The following is a 24,692-nucleotide window of genomic DNA, read 5'->3' on the forward strand; positions in this document are numbered from 1 at the left end:
GAACCACATTAAATGTTCTACAGACTCCATTGCTACTAATCAAAATCTTGTTTCTGAGGAACCAACAGTAAGATGGATTTATTCGATTTTTCATTTTTCAATAGAAATAACTGTATTTTATATGCTTGGCCCCAACATGCTAGTAGTTATACTGTGAGAGAGTGGATCCCCAGCCTTAGAGCTCTATTAACTGAAGAGGCTACAGATCCACTTACAGGAACATTTTGTCATGGGAGATTAGAATTACTGGCATTAAGGATAAAAATATACAATGGGCCACCTTACATTCCAGCACTGTCAGACATCATTAAGTGTTTATTATAACTAATTTCTGCTTGTTATAGCTAAGCTAATGGAAAGTTTTCAAACCAAAATGTTTTCACTGATTTCTGTTATGCCTTTGTTGAAAAGAATCTTATTTGCTCTTTTTATAATATTTCCTCTATCCCAGGAGGGGATGGAGAGTTAAAAAACACTGGAAAATATCTTGCCATTCATATTTTAATTTATTGAGACAATCTGTTCCCTTGTTGCTGATGTAAATTGGGAGTAATGGCATGACCGTATCCCTTTGATTGAAGTGGAAACCCCACACCAGGCGGAAGGCTGGGTGCCACGGGGGGCCGGACAGCCGTGAGCCCTGACACGCCAACCTGAAGACTGGGAGAGCCAAGTCAGCTGCGGCTGAACGATTCATGAGTTTTGCTGGGGTCGATCCTCATTAATAAACCTGCCCCAGTCACCCAAGCCATGGGATTTCCCTTGCTGTCACCTGGGTGCAGGGTACTTCCGAAGAGCTGAAAAAGAGGGGAAAGATCAACCTTTTCCTAGGGCAGCGCTATCCCTCGGCACCTTCGTTTTACATAATTTTGCCGACGAAGCAGAGACCACCCAGACGCGCTCTAAAGAAGGGCCGCAATAGCCAGACAGCCTCCGGACGGCAAAGTAGGCCGCTTCATGCTTCAGGCCGTCGCCCGAGCGCCCCCAGGGCCGCCGGCCTCCCGCCCGCCCTTCCCGCCTCCGCGGCCGCGGAAGCCTGGGGCCCGGAGCCAGCGGGGGCCGAGACCCCCACCTCGGAGCGGGCAGCGACAGCGAGAGCGGCTTCCCCGGCGGGGCAGGGCTGGCCGGCGGCGGACTGAGGCGGCCCGGTCCCCCCGCCGGCCTCTCGCGATGTTGCTAAGGGCCCTGCGAGACTCGGCGGCGGGCGCCGGCGGTTGCTACGGGCCGCCGCCCGGCGAGACGCGCGGCCGCCGCAGCGGGGAGGGCAGCTGCCGCCTCAAGGTGATTCCCGCCGGCCCGGGGGGCGCGGGGCGGGGCGGGGGAGCCGGCGGGGACCGCGGGTGGCGACGCCTCTCCACGCAACCCCCGGGGCCCGGCCAGGGCTCCGGAGCCTGGTGCTGGGCGGAACTGGGGGTGCGGGGCCCCGGGGCCGGGCCGGTGCCGGGGGCGAGCGCGTCCAAGGTCCCCTGGGAAAGCCCGTCTCTGCTCTTAGCGATGGCGTGAGACAAGGACCCAGCCAGGTTTAGCCTCTTCTCCTGACGCTTCTAAACATAATCTGCTTCCATACATGAGTTGTCATTAGAAATCTGTTTACTGCTAAAAACTGATACACGGTTGAATGACTGACGATAAAAATGGAGAGGGGATAGGAATTCTCGTACTACACGTATTTCTGTTAACTGCTGTCGTTGGATTGTTGCTAAAATTATAACTTCTTGTTGTTGTTCAAAGCCTTGTGTAAAGGATAAGTGCTGGCTACAGCAGGCCGCTTCGGCATCATCCCGCGGGTTTGGGGGCAGGCTGTGCAGCTGTGGGACGGTGCCGGGAAAATGAACACAAAAAGGCTGCACAAACTGGGCTGGGGGTAAAGTTTTTTAGAGAGAAAACGATCGTTTATAATGTTTGTCCGGAAACTGAATGGGGGGGGTATGCCTGCTGGGGGAAAAACTCCCAACACCAAGACAGCAAGCACAATAAACCATAAACATTTACAAATTAATTTTAAGATAAGTACCTCAGTGATTACATAAATCAAGTAAGACTTCTCAAGGCAAACGGGGGACAAAACTGGAGTGTTCTCATGATTTATCTTTACAAATAATTTGCACTGATTGCTAAACAATATCCAGATACAGACACCTTTAAAAATGCCTAGTTATACCAAAATACTAAGTGAAGTTTTTTTGCAGGGGATTAGGATATTGTCCAATGTTAAAGTCAAAATAAAGCGGTTATGGAAATGGTATTTAAGACTATTACAAGGGATTTGCATTTGTTGGGGTGGTTTTTTGTTTGTTTGTTTTATTTTAATGTTATTTCTGGGAAGACAATTGAGTTAATGTCGACTTACGTTTGATGAAAATAAAACGTTCAGCAACTGCTACGTACTACAGAGAACTGCTAACTCAGGGAACTGTTACCTTTCATAAAGGGTAACCCCTCCAGCTGGTGCTACATGACTTATTTTTTCGTTAGTTAGTAGTGTTTAAGTCTGAAGAAGTGATTTATTATATTGTCTCTTCCAAGTGTGCATGCTGTTTATTCACAGGTGCTTAGAGAGTCTGTGATTGACTTTTTCTTTTGGTAATTAAAAAAAAAAGTCAAAGGTTTCTAAATCATTCTTCCTCAAATAGTGTAGAAATATACAAGCCAGAACTGCTGCTGGGGGGGTGCAAGTATTCCTTGGCATGTAGAGAAGTTTAAGCCATGAGTTTAGGTTAATTAATTATTCAAGATAGAAATGGAGCTTTTGGGGGTTTTTTGCAACCCTTGAAAATTAAACTGATAAGATGTTGTCTTTTGGACCTGGCAGAAGCTTCCAGTTTGTCACTGCTGCTGCTCCTCCCAGTTTTTCCCAGTAGCTGTAGGGTCAAATTGACAGGACTCTGTCAGGTCACTGCAGTTGATTACTGCAGGGAAATTAAACAGTTCTGATAATTCCACCTGGTCCTTGCCAAAGCTGCCAGCACCTTTGATCATGGGCAGAGCAACAGCTCGGCATAGAGGGGTCCAAAAATCAGAACTGGGTAGTAATAGTGGATGAGAAGCAGCTGAGAGACTTGTAGAGGTTTCTCATCAAGATACAGACATTACATCTGTAAAGCCCCCTTTTTTAAAATTACAGTGTAGTCTTGTGCCTATTAGATGGGCAAGTCCTCAAGCAACTACGAAGAGGAATACTCACGGTTTTTCTTAATGCAATATGTTGTTTAAGAATATTGTACTAGGATAACAGGAGGTTTATTAAAACTGGATTGATTATTTTGTTTCCAGTTTGTCTGAAGATAAGCTCTATCAAATATGTCCTGTCTGTGGTCATGTCTTGGTAGAAAAATCTCATGTTGTGGGTAACAGGAAAAAAGTGGCAATTTAAGGGATTTATGCTTTTCTTAGTTTTGGGGTTTTTCCTCCCCTCAAGATGCTATGAGAGCTTTTTATTCTTATATTTGCTTTGTACAGATGTCTCACTTTACAAGTGAAGATGAAGCTCACTTACAGTCTATGCTGAGGCAGTTGTTGCAGAGTGTGAAGGAAAAAATCACTGGAGCCCCATCAGTAGAATGTGCAGAAGAGATTCTCTTGCATTTGGAGGAAACAGATGAGAATTTTCACAAGTAAAAATATTTTTGCTATTATTAATATTTTGAAGGAGGTGAAATGTGTTGAACTATATTATTCCTGGGAAATGTTTACAGCTTATATTGCTATGTGAATGTGTGTGTATTTATAGATAGTCCTGTTACTAATCAACTCTCAAAAGATCCTAATTTGGAGAATAAAAATAATTTTGCCATTTTTCTGGTTTGGTATTTTTTCTTTTTTTTTTTTTTTTCACTCTTGGTACTATATTTTTACTCTAGTAGTAATTGATGAGCTGTTTATGAGAGAGAAACTTACAAAACCTGCATAACTTATCCAACTATGATGCACGTGTACATGTAATGTACTGAATGCACACATGCTCACTGAAGGCTGTCAGGCAGTATTATTGACACCTGCTAGACGATGTAATTTTGTTTTTCAAAATAAGGGAAGTTTTCAGAAGGCTGCTTGGCTTCCATATTTGATTGTTCTATCTGGCTTATACTACTGAACTCTTGTATATCTTATCAGGTAGTCATTCTTTTAATTTATGTTTTGGTTAAGGCAGAAATGTATGCCCATCACACTTCTGTTAAATCGGACTTGATGGTGTGACCTCACTTATATGCGATCTAGATTTCTGGAGCCCATGCTCCTCTTCCCTTTCCACTGTGTTCTAACTTGTATATATTTTCACTACATGGGAGATTTTTAGTATGCATGTATGATGCCAAGAGAATATCAAGCTGAAATGAATTTTGAGCCCCAGGTGACACACATGAGAGTAAAAAAGTTGTTTATAAACATATCAAAGTTGAAAATTACATATAATTTTGAAAGAAAAGCGTTTTTATTTAAAGGAAGATATATACATTAAAAAACCAAAACAACCAAAAACCTATGAAATTACTTCTGTCAATATTTCTTTTGAGGACTTATTAGGAGAATAAGCAGGCTGAGGGAATAAAGTCTACAACTGGTGGAAACATAACTTTCCCCTTTAAAACAGTCAAACCATGGCATCCAATTCTCCTTCTGGTATCTTAAAAAACTGGTGATCCTGAAGATACTTTCTTTTCATAAGAAAAGTTTTAACTTAAATTTAATGGAAAAAGTGGTGCCTTAAATGCAGGATGTGAGCATTACTCTCTGGTGCTGCAGTGTTTCTGGAGGTATTCTAGTCTTGTTCATGACCCAAGTCAGTATAAGTTGTTTTTCATGGAGGGTCAGAGGGGTCATATGGTGATTAATTAGTGAGACCATTAAGAAACTTCCTCTTTGACCCTTACTCTATCCATCCAATCGGCAAGCTCTGTGATGAGTAGTGGGTGCTTCTGGACTGTCCGACACGCTAGTTCAGCTCAGCATTTTGATCAGCACTGTTTCTGCCTCATGGTTATTTTGCCTCAGAAATTTGATCAGATTTTGAGGCCTTACTTTGTCCTTTGTACCCACATTGATGTAGAGAAGACAGAAACACAGGATCGTCAGAAAGCTAATAAAAAGGAAAATTGAATCAAGTTCAATATTTATGTGCAGTATTAGAAATCAGGACTTTTAACTGTAGGAATAACATATTTTCTGTTGTATTTTTTCCTTCCATCTGTCCTAGAATGTCCTAGAGTTTTTTTATCACTTTTTTTTTCCCTGGTGCTTCCTTTGTAAGACCTATCAGATCAGTCTGACTTGATTCTGCTTGTGAAGAAGTAGTTCTGTCATTGCTGAAACGCTTACTTGTCACAAAACGTTTTTAAGGTGGAAGAATGATGCAGATGATCAAGGCGAGGACATCAAGCAGACATCAACTTAGAGTCATGAATAATGATGTGATTGCTGTGTATTTCAGAGCGAAGCAGACACTGCAAAAATGTGTACGCTGGGAACGTTACTGTCATAAAACAAATGGGAGAAAGTTTTATGAAAGCTTTCATTCAGTGGAGAGTTGTATGCAATGTTGTTATTGCAGAAGTAAAAAGCCAGCCTTGAAGACAAATGGAAATGCAAATAAATGCCTGCATCTTTCTTGAGATGTATTTCTTTTACTTTCATTGAGAACAGAAGTGATGTAGGAATGGAAGTAAGGACTGTTATACCTGATGGAACTTGAGATAGGCAATCCAGTGAGGAAGCATGTATCATGATACAAGACGCAATTTTCTGTGCTTATTTTTTTTATGTATGTTAAATTACTTTTTTTTTTTTTAAATATCCAAGAAGGGGAAAAGCTGCTGCCTGTTGTAACAGTTGCTTTTATTTATGTTTGCATTTTGTAGCCTCTGTACCTACATGGTGAACTGGCTTTTTAATTTGAGTTTTTCTCACTCTGTATGTATCCAAATTAACACAAAGTAGTTGCAAATCTGCACTTGATATGATGAAAATGTAATGATGCACCTACTGTTTATGTATTTTTAGGTTTTTGTGTGTTTCTGTTTGCCTTGTCCTTTAAACAAATAAGAGCAACAAAAAAAAAGCTTATATATTCTGAGCACTACTTTTTAGCAATTTCTTTAGCTAATACAGAGTCTGAGGACACAGTGAGAGCCTTTCGTTTGAAATCCCCCTCTGATTATTCTTTGGTTTAAACAAGTTTCTGTGAATATCTAATAAGAGTGCAAAGTGCCAATTTCCTTAGGTTTAACACATACATGTAATTGCAGGCACCTAGTTTGTGAGTTTGACTGAGATCTGCAGGCTGTCGTGACACACAGACTTTCATAAGCCTTAGACGTGCTCATATGCTAGAGTTTATAAATTGTGTTATCTGTGTTTCTTCTCATTTTGTATGTATATTGCATAAATAATAATACTAGATGAATATACTGTAAGACAGAGATATGTTCAGGATGCTCCAAGTAATGGTGCTTTTGGAATTTTAAATTTGAGATTTCTTGACATTCTATGATTTTTGTCTACAAAGCCCTAACTTTTTGTCTGAGTAGATTTTTACATTTAGAAGAAGCATAAAAGGAAATTAGAAACAATTTGGTATTGTTTCTTCCTGGAATATGCTGATAATGAACATATTGGACAAAAATCAAACTTTATTGTGGTTTTTTTTACACCGTTGAAGTTTATTTCTCTGCAAGTCACAAAACCTCACCTTAAAGCAACAGTTCTGCTGGGAGAGAAGATAACAAATGTTAATATAATATTGAAAATGTTTGATGGTGCATTCAAGGCAATTATTACATTTTAATTTTGTGTATATGTTGCAGCTATGAGTTTGTGAAATACCTTAGACAATATATAAACAATACTGTGGGATCTGTGATTGAAGAAGAAACAGAAAAGTGTACTTCTGCTCAAAATCAGGGTGAAGTATCTGGCTATGACACACTTGTCCAACATGTTACTAAGAAGACCCGTGAATCGAAAGAGTGAGTATACACGTAATTTTGTTTTTTTCTTGGTCTTTGACTTCCTTTCTTCTTTCCAGAACTTGTTTTGTTAACATAAATTCTGAACCAATGGGTAACAAAAGTGATTCTTTGCTTTCAAAAATGAGTCTAAGCTATTCAGATATTCCCACCCTACACTGCAATTTGTCATGCTTCGTCTCACTCTGGTTTTAAGATTATGAACTATTGTATCAAAAGATCGGTAGCAGTTCTATGAAGTTTTTGAGATATCTAGGACCAGAGTTGGGCAGCAGACAGATTTGAGAGAAGAATCACTACTTCATGGTACTTCACTAGCTGCAAATTAAATTCAGTAGTGGTACAGAAGTTGGCCTAAAGGAAAAATTGGTTTTATTATTGGGTATTAAAGTTTGTTAATTTCCTTAGATATAAATGAAGAGTCTGCATGACAATGTTGTGGTTTTTGTTTTTTTTTTTAAAAAAAGAAAAATTAGAATACATGTGTGTTTTTTCTAAGATTGCTTCCTTGGGCTCTAGCCAGGTGTCCTGTGAGAGTAGTATGTTCGGTCAGATCTGCTTTCACTGACTAGTTTAAAAACTGAAGTTCGAACCATCTTGCTTTGTATTTTAGTGTACATGCAGAGGTACTTCTGCAGTGCTGACCGTGTAATGTAGAACTGGTATGTAGACCAACTGTGTATAATTTTCCAAGATTTTTTGACTCAGACTGTCAGATGGCCAGAAAGCAGTAGGCATGCAAAACCATATATCAGAATATTACAAGGTCCATGGTCCAGATTAATTGCCTTTGAACAGCATATTTAGTGAAGAAACCTTAAATAGAGTATGAGTACCAGTTAAATTATTTTCTTAGTCATCTCTTCCCTTCTGATTTTATTCATCTTCCTGTGGGCATTGAAATAACTTTTCCTTGGAACACAGAGGCTGGTAGCTGTCTTACTGAATTTTCATGCTTTGGATTTTGAAGTTGCATAGGCAGATAATTGCTGTGGCTCTTTAAAGCAGTGGTCAGTAGTACTTATAAAATGGATTTTTGTATATACAGCTGTTATTTCCAGAAAATATGTAAAACTTCAAAAGTTTAGTCTATGCATCACATTGGTTTGGGAATTCTTGTACAAAGTCTAACTATACCACAAAGCTTAAAGCAGATCTAAAAATAAAAATATTGTTTCTTTAATTAAAACAGACTGTATACTTTTGTCATCATAGTGAATCAGGTCCTTGCCTCCCTATTTTTAATTGTCACAGAGAGCCATGATGAGAGCTTCACTGAGGTTGAACCATTACAATGTGAAAACAATGAAATTAAATTGAGAAACAAAAATGGTGACTATTGAAAATGAAAAACAACCAACCAACTCCCCACTATTTTAGCATTCGTGGTCATTTTTGTGTGTTGCAGAAAGAAGAAAACAAAAAAGACAATTTTTGGTGCTCATATATTTTAGCCGCTAAAATGACTTTATTCACTATTTCAGCAGAACTATTTTTTCATTCATTTTTATTGCACAATCTTAATTTAATCCCCCTCTCTCTTTTTAGTGGAACTAGGATTTTACTGTGATGCCTATTGTTTACTTTGTGTCCTCACTAAGAAAGGAATTAAAAAATAGTGTATCTTTCTGTTCTAGAAGATTTTATTTTCTGTTTGTTTCAGAAGGTTTCTTATCTAGAAGAAATGTTTTATGACCGTGCTTTTATAGGGTCCTTTTCTTGACAGCTGTCTGCAGGCATTCTGAACTCTAGTGGTGCATTATTGGGTCTCACTGTGATGGTTTTTGTACCATTTCAGGATCATTCAAGGTTTCAGTTTTGTTCATTGCAATTACTCATTTTCTATGGTAGGTTGTATGCTTAAAGGTATTTATGGAGGAAAAATGTATTAAGGGATGTAACACCTCAGTGATACAGTCTGTATTTTCATAGTACAGTCATTTATGTTAGAAAGCAGTTCTTAGTCAACTACACTTGGCTTTTATTTTCACCTAGAAAATGGATGTTAGGGTGACTGTATTGCAAACAGTGTAATTTGAGTCTTTTTGTTTCAAGAATCAGGGCCTTAGGGTTCTTGTGCTTGTTAAAGGGGTAGAATAAGCTCCAATGTCTGTATCTCAAAAATATGAGAGCTAGGAGGATATTGAACCACAGTATGGTAATTTATATGTTTGGTGACTGTAAAATAAGTAATAGTAGCCTTAAAGTAAAAAATAACTTGAAGTAAAATATCAGCATTTTACAATAGGGTATTTTTCTGAAGCAGCTTCTATTTTGGATTGCTTCTTTGTGGGTATTATTATTCAATTTATGTAACTTAGACCCTAGTTTTGTTGAAAGAAAATTATTTAGTGTGCATGACCTGTACTCAAGATCTTGAATCAGGATGATGTGTTCTCTTCTGTTGGTTCTGCTCGAGGCTTATAGCAGAAGAAAGATTGGATGCTGACCTTGAAGAAACATAAACAGTAACCAGGAGGACAACTGGCCTGTTTTCTCAGGGACAGATTCTCCCTTTTGGTAGATTCACATTGTTCTTTCTTAAGAACCTCCCAGAACAGGATTATGTTAGTGGTATTTTGTTGAATGGTTTTAGGAGAGCAAAAAGGAATTTTAATATCATTTGAAAATATAGTTACCTGACACATTTAAGGTACATATATATTTTGTTGCTCATTTTACATTTGTGTTTGGTTTTCATTAATTTCTGTAAATTCAGTGAGTTCAAGTCTAAGTAGCGCTATGCCCTATTCAGTTATTAATGATTTAGCGATTTTATTAATTGGTGATTTTTATGCTCTTTAATATTAAAATCATCTTTACTTTGAAGGTACAGGGAAATGATGCTTGCCTTGAAGAATGTCATGATGGTTGTGGTAGAATCTTTGATAAACAAGTTTGAAGAAGATCAGATACATCATAAGGAGCTGGATAGTAAAACAAAGAGAGAACGTCAGAGCGGCTATTACACAGACAACTGTTCTGACAGTGACTCCTCGTTCAACCAAGTACAATGTATTTCCTCCCTATGTTATGAAATAAGCAAGAAACTGCAAAATTGTTAAGTTTCAGTCAGTGGAGACTGAGATGCATTCCGGAGAAAAAGATTCCTGTGTTTGATATATTCTAAACCAAATTAATTAGCTTTCTTTTACTCTGAAGTACTAAGCTTATACTAGCTGTCTAACCTTAAGACAGTGTATGTTAGATGAGATGAATATGAGGCCTGTATGTAAATACCTATGCAGGTACTGCATAGAAAAAGGTAAAATAATGGTAAAAGCAATCTAACTTATTTTGATTTTACTTTACGAGCTAAATAATGTGCAGTTCATTTCCAGACTACTGCACTATGCTATATTACTTACTGAATTAATTATTATAAGGGATTTAATGAAGATTCAAGAAACTTTTAAGTAAAGCAAAGCAAAATATCAAATGAGAATTTTGTTGCTGTAAATTTACCTTTGGGCAAATGGCAGAAAACATTTAGAATGTTGACTTTAATATTAAATTAGTATAAATGTTGAAGTCCTAATTATTAAAAGTAAGTTAGATATCAGAAAGAGTGATGATTTTAATCTTCTGCTTTTCAATTTAATAAGGTATTCTAATGATGGTTTTATAATGTGAATTACAGAGTTACACATTCATGAGTCAAGAACAGTTGCAGCTGCTTGTTGAAAGGCTTGACCCTATTCAGCCTAAGGAAGTAAGTTTCAAAGAAGAAATCAAATGTTAAAACAAATGAATGTTTATGGCTTACTGGAAAACAGACTATACGTATGTAAGAGTTCATATGTTCCTAAGTGGAATCTTGTCTTTGATGGTTCATCTATCTTGGCTTCAGTGCAGCAACTGCTCTGCAGTGCAGTATTTCATTGTTTGTAGCCATCTGGTTCAAAAACCGGTGTTGCAGCAAGTATCTTTTTTTTTTTTTTTTGTTAGTTTATGTGCTATAGATGGGCATTTTGAGTTTGCAAAAAGTTTTTCTGTGAGAAATAAAGTTATTGAAGCTTATTTCCCTGTACACATGCCCCTTGCCCTTCTTGGTAACTTCCATGTTGTCCTTTGTGTTACCCCTATCAGAAGAGAGAGATGCCTGCTGATTTGCCAACAAGTTGTGGCTAGATGGAATAGATAAAGTCCAAGTTAGGTTTGCCATCCTGTCAGTGGCAGTACTAATTTGGGTCTCTAACCACTAGCCAGCAGCAGCTGCTGATATTTTTGAAGCTTGGAGAAACATCATTTTGAGAGTGCTGTCTCAGTAAGATTTGTTTAGGATTGTCTTGCAGTTAAAAAAGGCATGGTAGATGGGAACTGGTATAAACATTGTGATCAAGTTTTCTTAGAAAACCAGATAAAAAGTCTGATGCTATTAAATATTGTTAAAATTTCCTACAGTTTGTTTCATTAATATGAAATAAATTATTAGGGATCACAGTTGTCTTCAAATAGAAAAAAAAGATATGAAATTGTTTAGCTTATAATGCTGATGAAAATTCAGCAGTAATACATAGTGTCTGGTAGCTCTGTTTCTACTTTTCCTTACTGACTTTTTAGAGAGGAATATGGTTTCCTATATTCCCTGAAAAAAAAAAAATTGATTACAAGAAGAAAGTAGAACATAATCCTTGCATCCAGTATTGAAAACCTATATTAAATGGTTTTGTTACTTCTTAAATATGTTTGGGATTTTTTTCTCAGTGATGTAGTGTTTTGTCCAAATCACCATAAAAGCAGAGCAGAAGATAAGTATTCGGGAATTCCTTACCTGTTCTACAGCCAGGTCCTGTTCCTTCCTTCCCCAGATTATATTGTAAATTATGTATTTGGGAGGTTGCTATGAACAGATTTGTGGTGTTTATCTTCTTTACCACTGCAGGTTCGCCAAGAAGCTTTGCAGACACTGTGCTGTGCCCCTCCCTCTGATATCCTGAACTCTGAGAGTTGGCCAAATCTGCGTAAGCATCTCACGACGTCTCTGTCAGATCCTGATGCCACATTCAGTGTAAGCTAATGTACTGTATTTAGTTATCAGATGTGTAGCCTTAGTAAAGAGTACTGAAGAGGAATAAGAAGTTACATATGATTATGAGTAGTCCAGCAGGATCCCAAGACGTTTTATTGTTTGTGTGTGTGTCAGATAAACTCTTTTTGAAGTAAAAGAGCTATGTGATACCAGTACATCTTGATTTAAAGGATTACAACAGGATTTCAATAGGATTTTTAGAAGCTGGAGTACTCATTTACGTGTCTTTTCATGGGAGTGAAGAGGTTTGAATGTCTTTTAGCAAACACATTAAAAATTTGACAAAATTCTTCGTTAAAACATGTCACCTTAATATTTCCTTTTGAAATCAGGTATGTGCTCCATGATGATAAGATGATAATAGTAATATTACACAGGCACTGGTAAGGGGGGAAAAATGGCAGCTGCCTAAACTTCTTTTAGATTATTTATTATGCCAATTAAGTCTTTTTTTTTCTTTTAAATTAAAGTGATTATCAAATAAATGTGAAAGTTGCCCCAGCTGCTGTCATGTATTTTTCTCTTTCAGCTTGGAAGGTCTACAATTTCCTTTGAAACAGTGCTAGTTACAAGTCATTGGTACATTTAATAACATAAAAACATTAATGTTAATGGGAAAGTACAGTAATATTCCTTGATCTGCTTCCTTGTACCTCAGTGAGGCTTTGCATTGGTGCTGTCAGTTAAAGTATTTGAGTAAAATTTCCTTCAGACTGTAGGTTTCTGTGGTCCCAAACTGTGTATTTTTATAAAATATGCTTCACATCTGTAGAGATATCGGAGCAATATGTAATATTAAGAATAATACCACTACATATTGAGTATTGTGCAATAATAATACACAGTTACATGAATATTTAATACCTTGCTTGCTTTTCCTCCCTTAGGAGAAAATTCTTAGGTTCTATGCAAAAACCTTTTCTTCTTCTCCATTTAATATGACAAGAGAAGTTTATACAAGTTTAGGTATGTGCATTTAATTACTTTTAAGACTTCATGAGTCATGTACTCCCTGAAAATCAGTTAACTTTTATAATGAAGCTGTATAGTAGTCTGTTTTGCCACTGTTGTCATGGAGGTGAGGTTATTTTTTCCTTCTTTTTTAGCAAGACACTTGGAGTTGTACTTTCTTTCTGGAGAATATTCTCTTCGTATTTCAGCTGGTCTGGATGTATCTAACACAGACATAAATCGTTTACTTAAAAAGGTATAAATGAACTTTCCATATCTTCTTTGTCATTACTGAAACATCATGCATTACTTTTAAATGTTAATAATTTTATGTTTTCAGGTTCGCCTTTTAAATGAGTACCAAAAGGAAGCTCCCTCTTCCTGGATTCGTCATCCAGAAAAGTATGCCACCTCCCCAAAAAACTGCCACTGTTTCTTATTTAATGATTTTTGACATATAATTAGATGATTATAATTTTGGCAAAAGGTTGATTAGAAGATGCACAGATGACTGGTCAGTGATAAGGGGGAAATATAAATAGAGGGTGGAAAAAGTGAAATAGGGAAGTTGCATATCATGGGTCATTTTAAGCTGCTTACTTAGCTTTTGAAGTGTTCTAAGTGCTTTTTAACAAAAATAATTTGGATGTTTTATGAAGTAACAAATGTAATAAAGTAATCAGAAGAATATACATGTATGTTGTTATTAGATTTATTCAGAGTAATACAAAGAGTTAATGTACTTACAAGATCAAGTTAATATTGTTATTTATGATTTATCTGAACAACGAGGTTTTACCGGAAATTTGTTCCTGAGTATTACTGGTGAAAGTTCTAAGTGATTTTTGTTTTCTGTTAATTTTTTCCTATTTGTGTCATAAGGTACATGGAAGAAGTAGTGGAGAGTACCTTATCACTTTTGACAGTAAAACATGAGCCTAATCATCCTGCCTCTCCAGATTTTTTGAGTCCAGTCTACTTCTTGGCTTTGTTAGATATCAAAGCAGTATGGTTTAAAAAGTGGACGGTAAGCAAAAAAAACGTAACCCAACAACCTGTAACTTGTTCATGTCTGACAGGTATTTTGAAAAGTGTGATTTATGACTGTTATTATCACAGACCTATTGTAACCTGATAACAACCTATAATGAGTACTGTAATTAAGGAAGTCTGGGATTTTTTTTAGTCATTTATGTCCTTTGCCCTTTAACACTACTCTCTCCCTCGATTCCTATTCAGTTACTAGTTTTCATTAAATTTCTGAGAACTTACTGCACTTCAGGGCTTCACTGCCTTTGTCATAACTGACTGACAGCCATCAAAAGATTTATGTGGCAATGTCAAAACACATAGTGTAACATTTCAGCATCGTTATTGTTTTTCTGTTTATTTCATATCCTGCTACACATTTTTCTAATGACATAACTTTTATTTTCATCTTAAATCTACTTCAAACAAAAGGCTTAGTTGAGTATAATACTGGTTTACACAAGCTGAAGTTCAATACATTGAATTTGTACTTATATCCCTAATATAATACTATTCCCTAATAGAACAGAATCAGAGATAATTTCTACTTTTTAATTAAAAAATAAAACTTACACCTTTGAAGTTGACATTAGGTCTTCTTTGTCATTTTAGCATGCATATTACAGCAGAGCAGTGGTATTTAGGCTTTTGGAAAAGAAATATAAATCTTTGGTAAGTATTTCCCAAGGCAAATTTATTTAGAACTTGTTCTTGCTTTGCACGTTGTGGTTTGAGCATTTTTTTTCATTTTTTCCTTTTTGTCAGAGCTGTTATGTGTCGTTTAGCTAGATGAGCCATTTTGATTTTTTTTTTTTTTTTAACAATTTCACTTTGCTTAAATGAATAATTGGTAAATGCAAAGAAGGGAACGTGACCACTTCTCAGGAGGGGGAAATGTGTATGTTTTATAACATGTATTTAATTAGGATTATTATTTATTAATTCCTTATGTTGCATTCATATTTAGAATTATTTCTGACAATGCATAAAAGTAGCAAATGGTGCATGAAAAAATACCATTAAAACTATGCCTAATTTGGAGTTTTGATGGAAAGAGACTAAAAAACCACTGTTGTGTTCTTCAAGTTGTGATACGAAGCATTAAGTATTCAAAGTGCCAGCAAAATAAATCTGGGAAAACACCTTTAGTAATGTTTACTTCACTGGGGTGGAAGTTTAATTGTTTTCAGTAAGACCAATATGGGTATGCGATCCATTCATATAGACAGGCCTTTGGCTATGATTTGTAAGATCTTGTAAGACAAATGAAATATAATGTAAAATATATGTGACTGATAAAATCTTAAGATGGGAGACAGGAATATAGACAACTAAAAAAGACATTTGTCTTGTTTATCTGTATGCACAGGACGGAGCACAGAATAAAGCATGTTCCATGCAACAAAAAGTTTATAATTGGAAGTCCATGAGCAGGATAGTCTAAACTAATTACAAGCATGGAGTAAACATCTGATTAAGTATTTTTTTTTATTCTGTATGTCCATATATTTTACTTACACTTGTGAAAAACTCTTAGCAGCTCAAACTGTAATAAATCTAAATATACTTCTTTGTTCATGTGCTGTATTTGTGATTCATGTCTAAATCCATGCTGGTAGTTTTTAAACTTTTATATACATTGATTAGATGATAATGCTGTGATAATGATACAACACTTCTGCAAAGAACAGTGATAGCACTGACAGTATCCAACAACCAAACTTACAGTTTAGTAAGTGTTTTCAAGGCAAAGCTTTTAACATGTGAAAAATTAAAATCTTCCATAGTAATGACAAGATGGCGATCACAGATTGACATTAACTTCTCAAAATACTTGCATGCTCTGGTTGTCTTTGTGCTTATAGAGCTGGTAGTGTGATTCTATAAGAATAATGGCAATGTATTTTAATAGCCCTGTAAAATTTTGCCTCCTGTTAATTAACCCATCCAAAACACTGAAACATGAGGCAATTGCAGAGAAGTGGATATTTAGGTTCTTGTGTTAAATGACAGTACCTGGATACAAGAGAGAATGACTTTATTGTAAAATACCAGGTATCTTACTATTTTGTGCCTTTTTTTCCCACAGATTATTGCAGCTGTCCAGAAATGTCTTGATTATTTTGAATTTTGCAAGGCAGCAGTTAAAAATTCCACAGTCATTGACTTCTCCCAGCAGCACTGTAGTGAGTATCTTCGCATGTCTTGCATTATAAGCACATACATTCACGTGCTCTAGGTCTTTGGACATGCTACCTCAAGAGGAAGACATTCTGTCTGTTCTTTTTCTTCCCAAAATACTGTATGTGTATCTTTTGTGAGAACGCCAATAGCAGTGGTTAGTTACTTAAGATGTCTGTCTTTAGACAAAAAATTATCCACGTATGTTGCAGGTAGTAGCTAGGTACTGTAGAATAAACTAAAAAAGTCAAGTTCTCATTTTTTGGTTTTATTGTTGAAGGTGATAAGCCGAACTTTTCTTACACTGGACCAGAATTGCAGTTCATCTATTTTGTTCATTCGCTATGCCTTTTAGGAAGATTGTTGATCTATAAGCAAGGCCGAAATCTCTTTCCAGTACAGCTGAAAAATAAAAAAGGTAAGGGGATGGTTGAGGAAAATGGAACCTGTTGAGCAACGCTTTACCCATACCTGATATATGTTTCCTCTTTCTTAAAAGATGGTATAGGTAATTTTGAGTATCAACACAGTTTTTAATCTTTGATGGATGTGGTTGAAGAGATCACTTTTATTCTTACTTTTAATATAATAATTTCATGTTGAAGGAGAGTTGGATCAATGTGTAAGTCATTCGGTCTTTCTAGGTATCAGTAATACCTTTTGTCAAGGCAATTGATATAATCATCTGGAAGACACACATGTCCAAGGACCAAAACTCCTTTTCAGGTGTGAAACAAAACCAGTATTTCAACCTAATTGCAAATTGAAAACAATTGTTCTGAGCTTAACCTGTTAATGTAATTAAGGTAAGACAGTGGTAGAGGAAAAGGTTGGTACCTGTGGAGCAGAGCTGTTAATATGGATAGAAGATATGAGATGGAAAAGCCCTTGGGCATCCAGAGAAACCTGCATACAGTCATGCATTGTGCAGAGTTGGCAAATGCAAGCGTGTGAGAACAATTGTAGTGTTACGTTAATTAATATCTTCATTAACTCAGTGTAGAATTCAAAATATTACTGGATACTCATTCTGAGACTTGCCTTTTGAAGGTATTTGGGCCCTCTGGTTTGAGGATCAGGGCTAAATAGATCCAAAGTAGAGCAGTTGTGAGGAAGGAACATCTACTAATCAAGTGCTTTTGTTGTTTATGAATTATCTGTGTAACGCCATTCAAGCAGTGATCCATTGGTGATGGTTGCTTTTTTCTCTCCCCTACAAAAGTAGCAATCTCACCATCTGTCTCCTTAATAGTGTCCTTCTCAGCTTCATAGATAGCAACCCTTTCCCCAGAAATTGTCTGATTTATTAACATAATTACATAAAACTCAGAGCAATAGTTCCCAGCCTGCATTAGCTACATGTTGGTTGTTTTTGTGTCAGACCTGAGGAAGAGTTGTCTGATAGCTTGTCTCTTTTCCCATTGTTTCACTTAATCTAATAGCAAGGTAATGGTTTATCCTACAGCCATGTATATTCAGCTTTCTCAGACTTTGATTGCCATTTGTTTCAACTGAAGACATGGTAAAATTGCAATTGCCTAAATTGGGAACAAGATCAAGCCTTAGAAGTTGATCATGAAATACCTTGGCAGAGTCCCAGGGATGTGCATGTCCTTTGCTTTATCAGTTGTACATACGTTGATTTCCTCAATAAAGCAAAGTGTTCATATATATTTAGTAAATCTGATTAATTTGTAAAATTAAAGCTGCACCTTAATTTGCAGAGTATTTTTTTTTTTAAATAGGTAGTGTATCCATAACTGATCTGTTGGTATTATTTATTCGGCTTATTTATTACTCTCCAAGTTACCCAAAGACAGCTTTGGCAGCACATACAGGTAAATATTTGTTTTTGATATATGCTAATATAGGTAATTATAATGAGGCATGTGGTAACTTTTGCAATTCTTAATTTGGGTCTGTTATTTGTGCAGATTTTTCTCTTGCATTCCTCCTTTACCTTTCTGTCTTCCTTCTAACTTTGTTACATCAGTGCTTAACAAAATTATAATTCAGAAGCATCTACATAAGCCATGTAGATATGTTTGTGTAAGCTAAAATATAAACAAATACTTCTTGTGTTCACTAGATAATTATTCTCCAGCAAGTCTTGTTATGGAGATTCTGCAAGTTTTTTGTGATCAAACAGGATGTGCTGCTGAATGTTTATATACGGATGCAGTGATAGATGCCCTGCTTCATCCTGTTCAAAGTTTACTGAGTGGCACAGAGGTTTGTAGTAATCTTACAAATAATTTTTAAATCTATAGAATATTATAATTTTTCTGTCTTTTCTATGTAGAAGATTTATTTAGTCACATGGTAACTTCTGTAGTATTTTCTGTATTAGCTATTATAGTATGGCTTTAATAGCATAGGCTGTCATTATGGTTGGTCTGATAAACTTGGTTTTCTTGAAATCTTGCAAATAGTAGAAAAATTGTGCTGCAGTGAGACTGTTCCCTTGGGAGAATCACATTACTTTTTTTTTCTCTTCTAATGTTTTTGTGTGTCTTTTGGATATTTCTTGGATGCTTATTTGTTCTACCTGCTGTTTAAAAGTCAACCTACTTTTATTCCGTTTTAAATTCAGCTGGCAACTTGGAGTTAAGTGTTCTCAAGAATTAGTATGGTAAAATATGTAATTCCTCATGGAAAATTATTATTTTCTGAACTGGTAAAAGGAAGTTTGCTTTTTTTTTTTTTAAACATTTCTGTAAGAATTTTAAAAACCTTGGGAAACATTATCTACCTCTAGGAACTTGAAAGTCTAGTTATAGTTTCAGCATGTCCTATTGGTTTTGTTTTGACCGAGATGGCTTAATTGGGCTGGGTGACTAAGTCTCAAGACAGAGAGGCTGAGGGCCTGAAATGCCCATGGAGGAGGCTGAGCTGTCTTACATAAAAAGTCTTTGAGAGAAACTAATGTCTGAGTAGTTTTGAATTTACTTCCTGAGGCTCATGCTTGCAAAGGCAGTCTAGGTTCCTAACTTAAATATGTCATCTAGGTTCTTAAAGTTGAATTTTGTCAGTATCCTTCTGATTATTTTTTCAGTTCAGTTTGTTTATTTTCCAGAAAAGACTCTTCATCTTCATGCCTGAAAAGTTTTTACCTATACAAAAATATTCCAATGCTATTTCAAAAGTGTAAACAATCCATTTCCAAGTAAATATTTTAAAGTATGTATTTCTGTACAGCTTAAAACCATAGTCCTGCAAAAACTTGATCATGTCAATAATTTAGCTCTTCCGTGGGTATCTGTACTGAGTAAGGTAGCATTACTTATACTTTACATTATAAGGCTATCTGTGGATGCTTTCGCAAGATTTAACACTTTGTCTTGTTTTTACTGTACTTTGCAAAAATTTAGTACAAATTTTTTCAAGTACAAAAAGTGACTGAGCCTGCATATGCTTTGAACACTGATAGTCAAATTTAAAAACAGTACTAAGGCAATACTTCATTGATTTGCTGTGATGGAGGCCTGTGTAATCCCCCAGGCAATCTCTATGGTCACAAGGTATTCTAAAGCACATACAACCGTCTCTCTTATTATTATACGTTAGTAGTTAAAAAAGTAATTATCTCAACATTTAACAGTTGTTCTCTTTCTTTTGTTTCTGCCATGCTCAGCTGTCTTTTATAGGTAGCTGAAATCTTAACAAATTGTAAGTTCTCTTGTGACTTAATAATTGGTCTGTTTGAAAAAACAGGTCATGTTCAGGAATACTTAATGCACAGTAGCTGTAGTATGTTGGCTATGTGTTGTGAATTTGGAATGTGTCATATTTGTCCTAACAAAGGTGCAAATTGTTTTGTATTGCATCTGGCAATCCAATAGCTAGAAAAGGTACACCGAGTCATGGTGACTCTCTTCCTCTTTTACAAGAATTTGGGCTGGTTTTGCTTCCCACGCAAATCACTGGGACTTCTTAGACACCCAGGAATCCTAATACTGGACCATGCCTATCTCAAACGGAAGGCTGTGGCCACACATGCATCTTTCTTCAGCTGGGGTTGGTGGGTGGGTAGCACTGGAGCTGCATATGGTGCTCCTTGGTTGTACAGCTGGCCTAATGAGCAAATACAATGCAGTTACTTTACATCTGAGCTCTGAATCCACTCAGATAAGTGCAAGCCTCACTTGCCTTTTAAGCAGAGCAGTATTGTGTATCCGTAGTAGAGGGGGAAGGAGGAACTCGGTGACTATAAGCAGGAGTTCTCAGAAGGATCAGTTTGTGGGGAGCAGTATTGGCCTTTTGTGCTCTGTAGCCTCTGAGTTCCTGCTGAAGCATAGCTAGTGCAGAACATGGCATTCACATTTTAAATAAACAAAATACTGTGTTTTGGGTTGGGTTTTTTTTTGGTGTTGCACAGGGAAAGCAAAATATTGACGCTGTTGAAGAAACAGTGACAGCACAGCGTGTTCCTTTCTTAGAATCCTGAAAAATGATGCCCAGTAACCTAAAAATAACAAGTCAGAGAGATTTTTGACCCTCTGTATCACTGAAAATTTTAATTAAAAAAACAAAGTTGAAAAGGTATTTTTCTCTTGGGTTACTTTGACCACCAGCATTAGTAGTAAATTCCTTAAATTTTAAAGAAGGAATACTATTTATTTCGATCTACCTGTAAGAGAAGCAGGAGCTGTATTGCACAGCATTTTAAAAATAGTTTCTCTTGTGAATCCAGCTGTCCTTGATGAATAACAGAAGAGTAGAAAAGATTTAAGCAGTGGAACTTGGCTTTGGGAGAGTGGTGCTTTATTCCCCGTTATGATATACTAGATATTTAACAAGTGTTACTGGGAACAGTAATTCCCCTTAGCTCATCTCACTGTTGACTCCACTCTGTTGTCCTGGGTGTGGGTAGGGGGAAGCTACCAAAGAGGACTTCTGACTTTGAAGACTGTCCTTCTCTGTACATACATTTGTGTGTAAGTCCTAGGAATTTGAAGTGTTTCTCGGTCCCTGGGTGAGAAGGTACACTCTGGTTATCTCATGACCAACTTATTGAGGCATATGGACAGGAGCAGAATTTTGGTGAGCACCTTTAGGACACTGCGTAAGTCCTGCAGAATTACACTTGCTGTCTACTGTCAGACCCTCGGCACATCTCCCCATTACTTCCTCTCCCCTGGGCTTGGCAGCCTGGGCTCAGGGCCAACACAGGTAATAGTGTGGGTGTCCAGCCTTGAAGAGAGCTTGTTTGAGAAAGCTCTGCTAAAAGGCCTCAGCAGAGATCCCCCCAGCAATGACTCTGCTGATAAGCCTCAGTGTGGACTCACTCCACCTTCCGCTTAGGAGTGTTTTTTAAGCTAAGATTCCTGTCCTCATTCCCTGCTTGCACTGTATTGTAGCAGCATGGAAGACTAGTGTCCCACTGATCGGAACAGGCATGACTTCTTTGCTTGCTTTGCCTCATTGGGCTGTGTCTGACCCTGTTTACTGTGTCTGGAGCTGACCCTGACTCACTGACTCAGCTTCCTGCCTTAACCTCAGACCTCCCTCATCACTTGGCTGTTGGCTGAACATGGTTACTATCGCTGGACCTGTCTGCTCACCTTGCTTGGGTATGGGGGTGGGTTTGCCCACCCATCCGATGGCAAGCCATTACCGCTGCCTCTACCTGCCTTCTTATTATGCTTAGTTCCTGGTTTCTTATCCCTTGTAGAGCATCCTGCCTTTGCTGCTCCCTGACAGGTTCTTCCTGGAGCACCCATGTTCTGCTTGTCTACTATTGGAATATTGACTTCACTTATTAATGAGCAATGGCCAGTTTAGCATTAATTTGGGTATTGCATTCATTAGTGATGGTACCAAACTGAACAGTCTGAATCCCGGTGTTAAATATTCATCTGCTTGATTACAGCCTAGTTGTGCCTATACAGTGCTCTGAAGTGAACAAGGAATTGGCAGATGACTTTTGCTTTGCTCCAGTGGGGAAAAGACCTTCATCATGATTCCAAAGCTGTTTGGGCCTACCACAGCCTAGAAGTGAGGTAGACACAGAAGACCATCTTGGGAGCTAGAATTCTATTTCTAGCCAAAGAGTTGCCAACGCATATGCAGCATTGAGGGAGTTAGCATGTTTCTCACCTTGATTCAGGTATTGCTCTTACACCCCTAGATGGCATATTAAGAGCCTTTCCTTATTCATGGTGGGAACAGTGAAAAAGGAATTTAGAAATGTCTGTTCTCTATATCTGTGCAGTCACTGAACTTCTGCCATAGTAATTAAAAGAACAATTATTGCCATTTGTGGTGAAGATTTCTCTGTGACTGCATTTGAACATAGGCTGTTTACTTATTTTGTTTAAGCCATTAAGCAATCATCAGAAGGGTGACCTTCAGCTTCTGCATACATAAGCCAGACTGGAATAAACAGCTTTCACAAAAGCATTGAATTGAAAATTTTTTTTTTTGTTCTTCCAAATAGGTGTATATAAATTGTCTTGAAACCACTTTAATTGATGTAGCTGATATTTTGGCAAGGATTGCTGCTGTAGATGATGGTCTTTCTCTTCTTCTTTATGGAGAAAATGAAAAAACTGCCAAAGATGATAGGTAAGAGTGCATTAATGAATAGCATTAGTGAGTACTTTAATGAATTACATTAGTCTTATGAGACTTATCTTCTCTTCTTTCATTTATCTAAATGTGATTTGTTTATGTTTGGAGTAAAATATCTGATTATCAAGTAAAATAGTAAGTGTTTTAGAAGATGTATTAGGGAGACATTTATGTGTAAAACCAGGTGAAATTGCAATTTAAATAAATACTTTTATTAAGGGAGATTTCCACGGTTTACTTGTTTTTCTTATTCATGTGAGAGCTTTCATTTCTCTGAATGTAGTTCCATTATATTCATAGTGCTGCTGTTCAGGCCAAAGGCCTTTCTTCTCTGTTTTTTATTTGTTTGTTTTTAGAATAAGTATTAAAGATCAACCTAATTTATTCAAAGAATAGATTTAATGTAGCATTCACTTTTCAGTACGTGTAGTAAGAGACAGATCTTGTATCAGAAGCTGACATTCATAGCACTGTACCTAACTTAGGATCTGTGGGATCCTGTGGATAGTATATTGTTAGCTGGTGCTAGAACTTGAAACAGCGCAGTAAAACTGAGACTAGCCTTTAAAAATATCTAAGCTGCAGGTCATGAAAACATATGGAATATATGTCTTCTAAGTGGAGGAATCTTAGAAGTTGCATATGTTTTTAAGGGGGGTTGGAAGAAGAAGGTAGGACTTTGGAGTTGTCCTTTGCATTGCAAGCCTAGAAGATTTCAGAGGAGGTCTCATATAGGAAAAAGGAAAAAACAAGGACAAATTTTGCCTTGTAGTGATATCTTCACACTGATTAAGCAGAAGCTACAATGATTGTCGTGTTACATTTCCCAGCTGGAGTCTTATAAAATACGTAGTCTGTGTAGTTCATGGCTATGTGGGCTGGATGCAAGACAATGAATGCATTTTCACTTTATGTAGACCTGTAGCCAAAGTAAAATCACTTGTACATTTCTTCTGACTGGTGTTACAAGTTACAATATAGTTGGCCCCCTGCATAATGGGTCATCGTTTCTTTTCCCCTAGAAAAATTTTAATAAGTTTAGTCAGAGGATTTGTTTCAAGGCTTAATGATGACAACAAAGCAACATTTTGTTGTGTTGTTTTATTTCCAGTCCTACAGCTGTTCAAGTAATCATTCAGTTTACAAAGAAACTTCTTCATGACGACATTTCTCTTTTATCTGGATCCAAGAATTTTCCAGTTGTTAAAGGAGCTTTCATTTTTGTATGTCGTCAGATGTACAGAACTTGTGAAGGCCTGCAGATGCTAATTCCTTATGGCTTGCATGAATCTATCGGAGAGGCCTGGAAAAAGGTAAATCTAGTTTTTGATTGGGAAGATTGGGAAAAAATCTTACTGTAAGAGGTCCAGCTAGTGAAATAGTTGTTCTTTGCTTCAGGTTGCTTGTATTTAAGTAGTGAGATAATGCATGGAATTGTTCTATAAGTGAAGTTCTACTTTTCAAATTTTTCTTCTGCAGGTGAACCTAGCAGAAGCTTAGTTTGAGACTTCTGTGCCTTAAGATTAAACCAGGACCTCTCAAGATGCATTGATAGACCTATCATTCATAGATCAGCTCCTTCCTAACGTTGTCCTTGACGCTAGAGGTCGCCTGATGTCATGATAACCAGTGTCCACCATAGATCTGGTGTTTGGGATATTTTGGAAGCAAGAGACTCCCGAGATGTGGTCTTAGTAATTTTTAGTTTAAACTAGTTAGTTTCAGTGGGAGATGTGGACAAGAAAGGAAATTCCAAATATTTTACTTAAATAGTTAGATGCCATTGAAATATTCTTAAGAGACCAAAATGAGAAATGCCAGGCAGGAGTTCTTGTCTTACCTGTGTACTTGGATACCTTATGAAGTGTAGAGTCTGTACTTCAGTTTGATTGCTAGGCTAATGCTTTTTCTGCAGGAAAGAGCTTGGGTCCAACGGTTCTGCATCATTCTGTTTTAAATGTACT

General features: G+C 37.0%; 1 protein-coding gene across 4 annotated transcripts in view; it reads left to right on the plus strand.

The window, feature by feature from the left end:
• The first annotated feature begins 848 nt into the window (after positions 1–848).
• The window catches only part of TBC1D32 (TBC1 domain family member 32), an 87,597-nt gene continuing 63,753 nt past the window's right edge, over positions 849–24,692 (plus strand). Inside the window, exons 1-17 of one of the 4 annotated variants that reach the window (XM_064447386.1) lie at positions 849–1,281; positions 3,460–3,614; positions 6,801–6,962; positions 9,793–9,970; positions 10,603–10,674; positions 11,848–11,973; positions 12,882–12,960; positions 13,101–13,201; positions 13,286–13,347; positions 13,828–13,972; positions 14,587–14,646; positions 16,064–16,160; positions 16,436–16,573; positions 17,901–17,993; positions 18,245–18,387; positions 22,595–22,722; positions 23,840–24,041. In XM_064447386.1, coding sequence (XP_064303456.1) covers positions 958–1,281; positions 3,460–3,614; positions 6,801–6,962; positions 9,793–9,970; positions 10,603–10,674; positions 11,848–11,973; positions 12,882–12,960; positions 13,101–13,201; positions 13,286–13,347; positions 13,828–13,972; positions 14,587–14,646; positions 16,064–16,160; positions 16,436–16,573; positions 17,901–17,993; positions 18,245–18,387; positions 22,595–22,722; positions 23,840–24,041 — 2,265 coding nt within the window. In that variant the 5' untranslated portion in view covers positions 849–957. Of the gene's footprint in view, positions 1,282–1,308; positions 1,521–3,459; positions 3,615–6,800; positions 6,963–9,792; positions 9,971–10,602; positions 10,675–11,847; positions 11,974–12,881; positions 12,961–13,100; positions 13,202–13,285; positions 13,348–13,827; positions 13,973–14,586; positions 14,647–16,063; positions 16,161–16,435; positions 16,574–17,900; positions 17,994–18,244; positions 18,388–22,594; positions 22,723–23,839; positions 24,042–24,692 lie in introns of those variants that run through there. The other 3 variants (XM_064447383.1, XM_064447384.1, XM_064447385.1) reach the window with 3 other exon arrangements.

Source organism: Phalacrocorax carbo, chromosome 3 (genome assembly GCF_963921805.1).
Source record: "Phalacrocorax carbo chromosome 3, bPhaCar2.1, whole genome shotgun sequence".
In the NCBI taxonomy this organism is placed as follows: Eukaryota; Metazoa; Chordata; class Aves; order Suliformes; family Phalacrocoracidae; genus Phalacrocorax; species Phalacrocorax carbo.